General features: G+C 38.1%; 1 protein-coding gene across 3 annotated transcripts; it reads right to left on the minus strand.

Moving 5' to 3' along the window:
• Window positions 1–4791: 4791 nt before the first annotated feature.
• LOC109000730 lies at window positions 4792–9919 on the minus strand. 3 transcript variants are annotated; one of them, XM_035694656.1, is made up of 6 exons: window positions 9529–9919; window positions 7314–7598; window positions 7023–7065; window positions 6108–6213; window positions 5844–5925; window positions 4792–5300 (listed from the first exon to the last, which is right to left on the minus strand). In XM_035694656.1, exons 1-6 carry the CDS (start codon window positions 9859–9861, stop codon window positions 5112–5114), a joined length of 1038 nt encoding a protein of 345 aa, XP_035550549.1. In that variant the 5' UTR covers window positions 9862–9919; the 3' UTR covers window positions 4792–5111. The 3 variants fall into 3 exon arrangements, with proteins under 3 accessions (XP_035550549.1, XP_018833245.1, XP_018833244.1); XM_018977700.2 differs by having other exon boundaries at window positions 6108–6399; XM_018977699.2 differs by having other exon boundaries at window positions 6108–6402.
• Window positions 9920–10759: the final 840 nt, after the last annotated feature.

Genomic DNA, 10759 nt, shown 5'->3' on the forward strand with positions numbered 1-10759 from the left:
CTAACCATAGTTTATAACCAATCCCAACCCGCCATAAGTCTCCATTAACCAGCTTCCACTCAATTCCAAAATTGTTTATTAAACACTCAAATCGCACCTTCACAGTGTGTCTAACATAGACAACACATACATCATTTTTCCATAACCAACATCAACTCAAAAGCAATAATGTAAAACTCAAGTCAATCTCTCATCAACTCTAACAGCCGCATATGACCCAAACAATCAAGTCAACTCCAATCCATCATATATAAATCCCAATACCACTAGCATACAACTCAATATGGGCATGTAACTCCACCCTCAAACAACCATAAGTCAACCCAAACAATCACCATAATTCAGCCAACGCACCACAAGTATAATTTGTCCACACTTCAACGAAGAAAACCCCAATTCTTAACACACAAAAAAAAAAGGCAACATGACTTCCAATATATATACCAATAAATGAAATACGTAGTTAACAGAAAAATTACATTGCTAGTGTAATAACCCAACCCACCAAAAAGCCCAGCCCACCCAACCCAGCCTAGCCCTTTGTTTTTTTTTTTTTTCTTATCTTTTCCCCTCTTCACCTTCCTTCCCGTACAATCCCCCCTCTCTCCCTCTCTCTCTCTCTCTCTCTCCCCAACACTCTCTATTTCTAGTTCTCTCATACACTGCACCCTCCCCCATCTCGTATCTCTCTCAATTCCCCCCACCATATATATAATATATATACATACACACATATATATATATATATAATTACTCTCTCTCTAAACCGTACATATATATTTCTCTCTCTCTCTCTCTCTCTCTCTCTCTCTCTCTCTCTGTAACCTCTACACACAACCATTGCTCCTTGCTGGTTCATCACCATCAACGATAATATTAGGTAAATTCTTATCCATCATAAATAGTATATTTAATGAATTTTGAGTATAAGATTTGTTAAGATTTGGTATTATGAATTGTTGATAATATACCGAGTTGATTAGGCTGTTAGGGTGTATTGAAGATGAATTTAATATTCAATTGTTGGTGGTGGGTATTAGCTAGAATTAATCTATTTTTTATGGCACTCTTATATGGTTGAATGTAGACATTATTTACGTTGAATTAATAATGGGATAGAGGCTGGTGTAGTGCTGTCCGACAGCGAATTTGCAACTTAAAAATTTGGAGTTTATTAATTTTGGAGGATAATCGTTTAAAACAAGTCTAAATTCATGTTATTAAGGATTGTGTGAAATTTAAGTTAAGTGAGATCATTTTTAGAGTAGAAGTTGACAGATTATAATGGCCTTAAAATAGGTTCCAAGTAATCATTGGCAATGGAATATCGTGACTATTTTGACTAGAAATCAAGGTAAGTGGCTCTTCAATGAGTTTTTAATAAAAGAACTGTTGGTTTTGTTTGGAATGATGCACTTGGGTATTATATTTCAAACTTGTATAAACTGTGGAGTTGTGCACATTCTTATACTATTTTGACCCTGCTTATAGGATTTGTGCAAATTTTGTAATGGTTGAAATGTTTGAAAAATGAAATTTGGCTTATTAAATTTGAAAGTTAAATGTGAGCATGCTATTTATTCTTGAGCCCATGATAAGAATGTCTTTGTGACATGTTTGATGTCCCTCATGGCGTGATGTCTTTTGGCATGATATATTTGTGGTATATTGATGCCCTCGTGGTATGATGTCTTCGTGGCATGATATTTTGTAGTATATTGGTGATTTCCTTATTATCATGTGGCATTGAATATGATATTTGGCTGAATATATTGGTTGAGATAAAATTGTATTACTCACATTATTTTATTAAAAATTTATTCTCTCTTATATTCAAGATAATTGTCAACTCCCACACCCCCCATTAAATTGCTACTTGCTAAGTATGTGACAGCTTACCACTTCATTTCGCATATATTTTTAGAGTTGTAGAAAGTTCCTTCCTTTGAAGTGATAGCATTTGAGCCAAAGATTCCAGAGTGGATTTGATCACTTGAGGTTGGAAGTTTTAGAGCCTGATGATTTTGGTTGTACAGAGAGTTTTATTATGGTTACATTTTAATTATTTTACAGTTTTTGTTGGAGTATATGTATTTTTAATTATTTAGAATTTAATGGCTCTAACCGAACTTGTGAATGGGTTTTTGAAGATCATTGTATTATAGTTGTGAATACTTTATAGATTGTGTATATGATATATGTTGTAAACAAGAAGAAAGTTTTGAAAATATAGACGGAACTCTCTCCGTTTATAGTTTTCGGTTTGGGGCGTTACAATTAGTGCTAGAATACCTTACTAAATTCTTGTGTAATTGATACAACTAAGACGATGGCGAGAAGTTACCATTTAGGACTGATCTTAATACCCCTAGTGGTGAGTTTGCTCTACGGTATTCACTGGTCCGTTATGGTACTAACAAAAGTATGTGCTACGCGAGTGAGAAATCCAAGGGTCGGTGAGGGAATATCATGTGACGGTGAAACATTAAATCAAAGAGGGCCACAAACTATAACCAAAGTCAACAAGGGCCTTAACAATGTTTGAGTTCGTGTACAGTGGAAAGGGAAGAATATAGAGGCATTGGCAGCAACTGAATTACACTCGGACAGAAGGGTGTGGCATGACTAATTCAATTGGCAAGGGAAAAATAAAATAAAAATGAATATAAGTAAAATCGACTACAAATATTTATGGTGGAAATATGAACACAGAGGGAGAGAAAAACGTGGGTGTTATGGCTTAAGGAATTTTGTAAAATTTGCAGTATAAATATGTAGGCACTTCGAGGCGCTTGGCCTCCAGTTTGTACTTGTATTATACTTGAAAATCTTAATACCTCTTTCATTCATCATGAACATATAAATAAACTACAAATGAGACTAAGTCAAAATAATAACCCACGGACTCAACAACCTTAAACCCACTAACTCATAACTGATCCACTTAATAACAGACTCAATACAGGAAATTAATTGACTCATGATGGAACATAAAATATCGAATCACGTGGCCCATCTAAGTACAATCTGGAACCACTCAAATAGACTCAGTCAACACTTAAATACTGGACTCAACAAATAAAATAGATCCTAGGACTTATGGCCGATTCAGGCCCATCTGACACAACCCGGTCCACACGCAGCTTCAGACATTAACCCTAAGGATTAGGGTTCCTCTTCGATGGCTCATAACAGTAGGCTTACCGGCGAGAGGAGAGCCCACTTGTGATGACACGACCCATTGCGATGGCACAACACAATTTTGGAAAAGTGATCTAAGAGGGAGTTTGTTAGTGAAAAATCATCGTGGGTGTGTGTGTGTGAGTAAGAACAGAGAGTGACTAAGAGAGGTTTGAAACTTAAATAGAGGGAGTGAATGAAGAGTGGGCTTACCAGCATCGATAAGAGGCCACATGCGGCGGTGCCTTGATGGTGGTGATGTGCGACGGGGAGAAGGGGTGGAATGCTCTGCAAGTGCGAGATTTGTGAGGATGGGGTACGAAACTGAAAAGAGAAGGAGAATAGGTAATAGAGAGAGATCTGAGTGGTGGGAGAAAAGAAGAGAAAAGGAAAATCAAAACCGCATAGCCGTGGGGAAGATGGAAATCGAGGTGGAGAGATTTTCGGAATGAAGAAAACTGAAGGGGAGAAAAGAAACAAAATCGTCGGGGGCAGAAGAATCTGAAAGAAATGGGGAAGAAGCTTACCTAAACGACGTCATCTCATCCTAAGGGGCTGGGCTTCCATTTGGTCTGGTCTTGGGCCTTGAGTCCAGGTATTACATTTGTACAATTTGTATTGTTCCTTAATTATTTATTGTATTTATATAATTTTTGATATCTAATTGTTTTCTTGTATTTTTTTAACTTTTATAATCTTATTGTCATATGTGCAATTCAAGCCTCAATCATAATCTCAAGCCCAAGGGCCAAAATTCAAATGATCTATTCTCATTTATTCTCATATATTCTCATTTTGATCTTCATTTCATCTTAGTTAGTCAGATTTTAGTTTTTAACTTTTTAATTTCTAATATATGTTTGTAATTTTAATTTTTGTTTCTTGTTTATAATTCTAATTTATTTTTCTATTAAATTGTTAATGTTTTAAATTTTATGATCTCACAGCAAACAGCACTAATTACTATCTTTCCACCCTTGGCCATCGCCCCAAATGCCAAACAACTCACTTAGTTCAGTTGTATTTAGTAATTCAGTTATTTGTATTGTTAATACAATGTTTTATGTTTGTAATTTTTCTCTTAATTTGTATTATTGTAATAGCTTAGTTATTATTATTAATTTATTAGGTAGTAATACTTCATTTTCTCTTAATTTATATATTATTTTTATTATTGTAAATTCTTTTCTTTTTTGTTAATTGTATTTTTTTTTTTTTTTGTTAATTTCTAGTTCTGAGTCATTTTGGGGCCCAAAAACATGTTCTGGGCCGAAGGCACATTGTGAGGTGGGGGGGTGGATGGATGGGGTGCCCGCCCCCGCACACCAGGGGTGGTGAGGGGGCTATCCCGCCCTGTACGGTGCAGGTAGCACCCCTAACCACAAGACTAGACCAAGCTTCACAAACTCAACACTAACAACTAATGCTATCACAGATTTGTGAATGCCTGCAGTGCTTGTAAACTCTAAGCTTCTTTCCCTTCCAAGAAGCACAGAATCATGGCTTCTGGGTCCAGAAAATGCCGCTCATAGATCAGTACACAAGCTCTTAAGAAATCTTCTCTTTTACCGACATCGCATTCATAAGAGCTGAAGTGAGAATTTGCTTCGGACTATATTTACATAATAGCACTACAGAACTGAAAACGTACAAAATACAAAACATACCTTTACTAACATTTAGTTGAGTACATTCGTCTATGTAAATGTATGTACCGAAACATATTTGGGAACTAGAATACATTATCTCTATGTTTTTCATTTCTTTGTGACCAGATGGTTTCTGGAAAGGTACATCGGACAGGATTCCCTCCGAAAGCAACTACGTCTTAATAATGGATTCTGTATGACAAACTATGCGAGTTGTCACATTGACAAAAGCCTGATCAGCAAATATAAAGAGTAAACTGAGCACTAATACTATCTCAGCAGTTACACTGAATCGTGTCGCTGCAAGATCTTTCCAACATCATAAGCTAGTCTCTTGCCAAGTTGCTTTTGATGATTAAAAAATTCCACAAATATATCCTTTAGCAGCTTAGCCATCTGGTATTCTTCAGTTCCTAAATACACAACCTTTAACTCATTGGTACTCCCAATGCACCCTTTCTGAAATATTATCTGCAATTTTTTTAAATGCTATATCAATAACTAATATTCTTTCATTCGAAAAGAATTCCAATATAAAGAAACTAGAAAGTGGACAATTAAACTTTTCATACTTGCTATTAAGACTCGTTAGTTTTTGTAGATAAAATAAGATGAGTTAAAATGAAAGTTGAAAATTGAATAACATATTGTTATAATATATTTTTTTAATATTATTTTTGTTTTGGAATTTTAAAAAGTTGAATTGTTTATTTTATTTTGTGTGAAAATTTGATAAAGTTGTAATGATTAGATAAGATGAGTTGATAATAATTGTGAAAACAAACGATGCTTAAATCTTCTCATTTTTTTGTGTATGCCAGCTTACCGAGTGTTCATTCTGGTAAAAGGGTGAGAGTACTAGCAACAATGGAGCAATAAATAGACATGCTGAACCCTCTGGTGCTTGAGAGTGCAGCAGCATTTTTTCTCCAAAATATACAGAATGCGTTCTCTTCCTATAATATATTCATCCCATTGGCCCAAAAGCTAAAACATAATGAAAGGAAGGCTTGCCTGAGATTTAACCATCTGGATCTCAGCTGATATTACTCCTAGTATATTATTCCCTGACAGTTTCTCAATTATCACCCATGGCCTGCAGATAATTAATCAAGTAATGAACGCAAATTCCCGACTGACTAAAGCTAAAGCTAAGCCCAAAAGGCACAAACAGGATTGAACCAAAGCCATTGAATCAGTCACTTGATTCAAAATAATTCTAGTGGAAAAAAAGAATATAAGGAAGAAAACGAGGGAATAACAACTGACATTACATACCTTCCACTTGAGGACAAGATGATGTGATTGGGATTATCCAGAAAATCACTAAGCTCTTGAAATTTCTTTTCACAATCCAACATAAGGGCCCCCTTTGTCGTCGGATCTGAATTCAAATTCAGGAAAAGATAGACTTGAGGTGATATGGATGTTTCTCTATGAATGAACTCCGAAACAATTGAGGGAGATGAGCCTTTATCAAGATTCTCAAGTAGTATCACATGCTGATTTTCTACACCCCCAAAATCCGTATCTTCATCTATAGTCCTTTCTGGATGATTGCCAATCCCTCCTGCTTTAGATACACTCATGCACAAAAGATAGATGGAGAAAGAACAAAATTGGGGAACCAGTTTTTCAAACACTAGTGACAAAATCAGAAACCGATGCATTTGATGAAAGATAACTGGTATAAAGGGACATTTATCTCTGATGGTTTGCTTGGATACAAACAAAAAGCATGCTAGAAAAAAAATACAGGAATTGAACTACTTTCCTAAGTGATAGTATGACATTAGGAAGGCCAAAGATACAAGTTGTTAGAGTGTGTCCACAATACTGCTCCTTGTGATGCTCCAAAAGGCCCGATGGTGTGATATCAAATGCCAAAAAACTTTTGAGTGTCTCTTCCCTAACACCAATTAGTTTTACGTGGATTGACAGCTCATGGTCTGACACAAATGATACAAGGCAGTGACATAAGTTTTTCTTTCTTTCTTTCCTTTTTTTTTTTTTTTTTTTGATAAGGCACTGAAAAGTGACAAAATAGTCTGTGACATGTGATTTTTAAAGAGGATGTTACCCTAGACGAAGCTAAATAACAGGAAAATGACAAGACAGTGGACTCCAAGTACTTTGGCTTTAGAGCTTTCTGAGTTGACTCTAATTGAATCTCCATACTGCACAAGGACAAACCTTCAGATATTGTAGTCGCGAACTGCTGGGCATGGCCTGCTTCCTACAAACAAGCACTGATAATATCAATACTAAAAGATTATACAAACAACCTAAACCATGATGCTGTCCAGTAGATTCATTATTTTCTCTTTTTAATGGGTGGCATTTGTCAACAGTTCATCTATCTGAAAATTATATAAGTAGAAATCTGGCAAAATGGGCATGCAGAACCAGATATCAGGTTATGTGCCTATTTCTTATTTTCCATGTGCTTAGACACAAAAATCAAGAACTTCGTAAACAAAGTACCTGCTTGAGACATTGAAAAAAACTCAGCTTGTGGTTGATATTTGGGCTCTCATCATTTTTTGAAATCAAAACAGGGGCCCCATTACGTAGAAATCTCTCCCTGGCTATATTAAGAAAAGAAGCCACTTTGGGATCTATTTGTGCACTTGACTGGACTTGACAAATGTTCTCAACAGATGTAGCAGTCAAGTTTCCAGCATTTGGACCATGTATCCATAAAATGACAAAAGTGCATAAGCACTCTTCTTCTTCTCCTTGCTTGCTAGCATGTTCACGATGTTCAACCTACCAAAACAAGCCCAACAGACAACTCAGCAAATGACAACCCCACCAATCAGATTGAGGTCCCCAAGGGCACCATTAAATGAGAAATGAACTACTAATGTTCACTGATCAATAGAAAACTCCCAAGAAAACTCTTCTTGAAAAATATGTTAGAAGCACATATAAGCGAGACAACCATTAACTAGAAGTTAAGGAAAACACTAGGGACACAAAGGATCAACAAACTGACTGTGTGAAGTCAGTTAAGTTTTTCTTTTTTCTCTCTCTTCCCCTTCGCCCCAATCCCCGTTTCCACTTCCTAGAGCCCCCAGACAAAGTGATCAACTCATCTCATCTAATCATTACAATTTTCTCAAATTTTCACACAAAATATAATAAACAATTCAACTTTTTCAAATCTCAAAACAATAATAATATTAAAAAATAATCTTCTAACAATATTTATTCAATTTTCAACTTTTGTCTCAACTCAACTCATATCATCTCAACTCACTATCCAAACGGCACCTTAGAGTCAGTTCCCCGTTCCCCATCCCAGTCCGCATCCTAGTCCCGTTGCCGACACTTTGTGAGATCCCTTTGTGTCCATGGGACTCTTTTAGAAAGGAAAACACTATAGACACAAAGAGATCCCACAAAGGAATCTCACACAAAGATGTGGCACACTGATAATGTGCCACGTGTCTTTTTTTTCCCTTTATGCCCATTATCTCCCCATGCCTTTCCACTCCCCTCCTCCCTTGTGCCTCTCTCTTCCCCCTCCCAGCACTAGCCATGGTGGTCGGAGACCACCTCAGGGTGGACAGAAGTCGCCAGCAGTCCAAGTGGCACCGCCGGTTATGACATGGGAGCTCATGGTAGGGGTGGGGTCGCGGCTTGCCATGCACATTTTGTGCACTATGGCTGGTTGTGGTGTGGTTGCGGTTGCGTGGTAGGGGTGGTCACAGTTTGCGTGGCCGGCGTCCGGTGTTCGGTGTTCAGTTGCCTAGGTGGTCGCGGTGTGGCTGGGGTGGGCGCAATGTGACTAGGGTGGTCGCAGCACGGGTCATGGCATGGAGAGGCACAGTGTGGTTGCGGCGTGGTTGGGGTGGTCGCAGTATGCATGGCTGACGGGCGTCTTCCGATATTCAGGGTGGTTGACAGTCCGATGCCCAGGGTGGTCGAGAACCACCGGCGCAGGGAAGGGAGAGGGAAAAGGGAGGGGGAAGGGAAACGCACAGGAAGATAAGGGGAAAGACATGGGGCACACTGATAGTGTACCACATCAATGTGTAGAATCTTTTTGTGGGATTCATTTGTGTCTCTAGCAGCCCTCTTTAGAAATACATCTAAAAAATGGGGACAAAACTAACCTTCCTACATAAAAACTTGTAGCAGCTAACAAACGAACCAAAATAAAATAAAACAACACAAGAAAAAACATTTCATAACCTACCCCATTTTAAAAATCATATAACAATCAGTTTCTCGTCCCCGGCATTAATCTTTTTAATTATAATTTTAAAATAGAGAACAGAGAGAAGAAAATATTAGAAAATGTTTCTGTCAAGATATTGGCCGAAAAGAGTACTAGAAAGGGGCTGTAGTTAGAAGCGTTCACAAAACAAAATCACAAACTTGTTTGAAGCAACGCTTTACACTACCAGTGTAATATGAGACGATTTCGATTTGTTGACAAGTTGTAAAACGCTTGCATGTTACCCATCTGATATCGACCTGTTGACGTTAATTTTTAACATCAGACCATGCGTGTGCAAATCACCTACTTGAAGTTTGAAAAGAACATCAGACCATGCGTGTGCGGTCCTATATAATAATTGTTTGTCTCAAACGAGGTTCGGAATAAAAAGGGTAATGTATCCGTCGTTCTGTTGGATATAGAAAAAACAGAAAAACTCAACATTGTTGAGAGAGAGAGAGAGACGCTCACCCCCTCGACGAGGGCATCGTAGAAGCGGACGTCTTCGTGTTGGAACGAAAAGGCAGTGCAGACGACGTCGCCTTGGAGGACTTTGTAGCACTCGGAGTCCTGGACCTGAACGGACATGGGTCTGAACCGGGCCTCGAAGTCGTCGACCTCGCTCAAGCTCTTAAAATCGCTGGCTTTGAAAGCTTGGTCGTGCTCCTCGGAGAAACCGCAGTACTGGAGCCTCATAAAGTCGCCGTCTAACTCCACCATCACACTATACCACGCATCGTCGCTGGTCGCCCGAAAGTCCAACTTCGCCAGAGGGTTCCCCGGTACAGCATTCTCCGACGACATGTCGCGAAAAACACAAGCTCAGCAAAAAAAACTTGGAGGGAGACCGAGAGTCCTTTGATTGGTTGAGGAAATGTTTAGGAAAAGAAATGGGGTTCCGATGCTACGTAGGTGTGGTGGAAGTGGAAGAGAATGGTAAATGTACACTATATTTGTACACGTGGCGGACTATCAATTAGAGCATATAATAGTCAACCAGACTGTTTAAAGTAAGACATAATATTTTTTACAATATTTTATATAACTAAGTTTTAAATGAAGAACATTTTTATAAAATATTATAAAAAAAAATTATTTTATAATATTATTGTGTAATATATTAAGTGTATATCATTACTATTAAACTATTGTGTATTACTATTGAGGATGATCCCTGATGGTAGAAGCATTTGCTTTATAAACTCATCAAGGATTTGTTTTTACAAAGTCAAATTTAAAAAAAAAAAAAAAAACCAAATTTACTATGATTTCTAAGAAAACAAAGGAAAACGTTACCCATCCTGCCCTTAGGTCCCGTTCGGACATCCCGCTCGACGTCTCAATATATGTTGCAAATGAAATAGATTAAAATAAAGACACGTGATTTTAAAAAATAACGCACGGACCCGAACCCGCGCGAACCCATCTCCACTTTGCAAGCATCCACTTCGCCAGCCATCGCTGCCGAGAGCTCGGCCTCCATCTTCGACCTCATCTCCCCTCCCTCCATCTCCGACCTCATTTTCCTTTTTTTTTTTTTTTTCCTCCCCGCGCTCTCTGCTTCTCCCTCACCCGTTTACCCCGTTCGGCGCAGCCATCTCCCCCAGCCCCACCAGTCTCTCAGCCATCTCTCCGACGAATCGGACCCAAGGTATGGTGTTTTTGTTTCCCTTTCTCAGTTTCCCCTACTCTACAATGGATG

This window comes from Juglans regia, chromosome 10, assembly GCF_001411555.2.
Source record: "Juglans regia cultivar Chandler chromosome 10, Walnut 2.0, whole genome shotgun sequence".
NCBI lineage: Eukaryota > Viridiplantae > Streptophyta > Magnoliopsida > Fagales > Juglandaceae > Juglans > Juglans regia.

Bases quoted from the DNA above. Each gene is read 5' to 3' on its own strand.
- LOC109000730 (XM_018977699.2), bottom strand. From the start codon at position 9,861: ATGTCGTCGGAGAATGCTGTACCGGGGAACCCTCTGGCGAAGTTGGAC. The intron at 6,403-7,022 runs GTTTGTCCTTGT...GTGTATCTAAAG, and splicing joins CGCGACTACAATATCTGAAG to CAGGAGGGATTGGCAATCAT. The intron at 5,926-6,107 runs GTATGTAATGTC...AATTATCTGCAG, and splicing joins ATCTTGTCCTCAAGTGGAAG to GCCATGGGTGATAATTGAGA.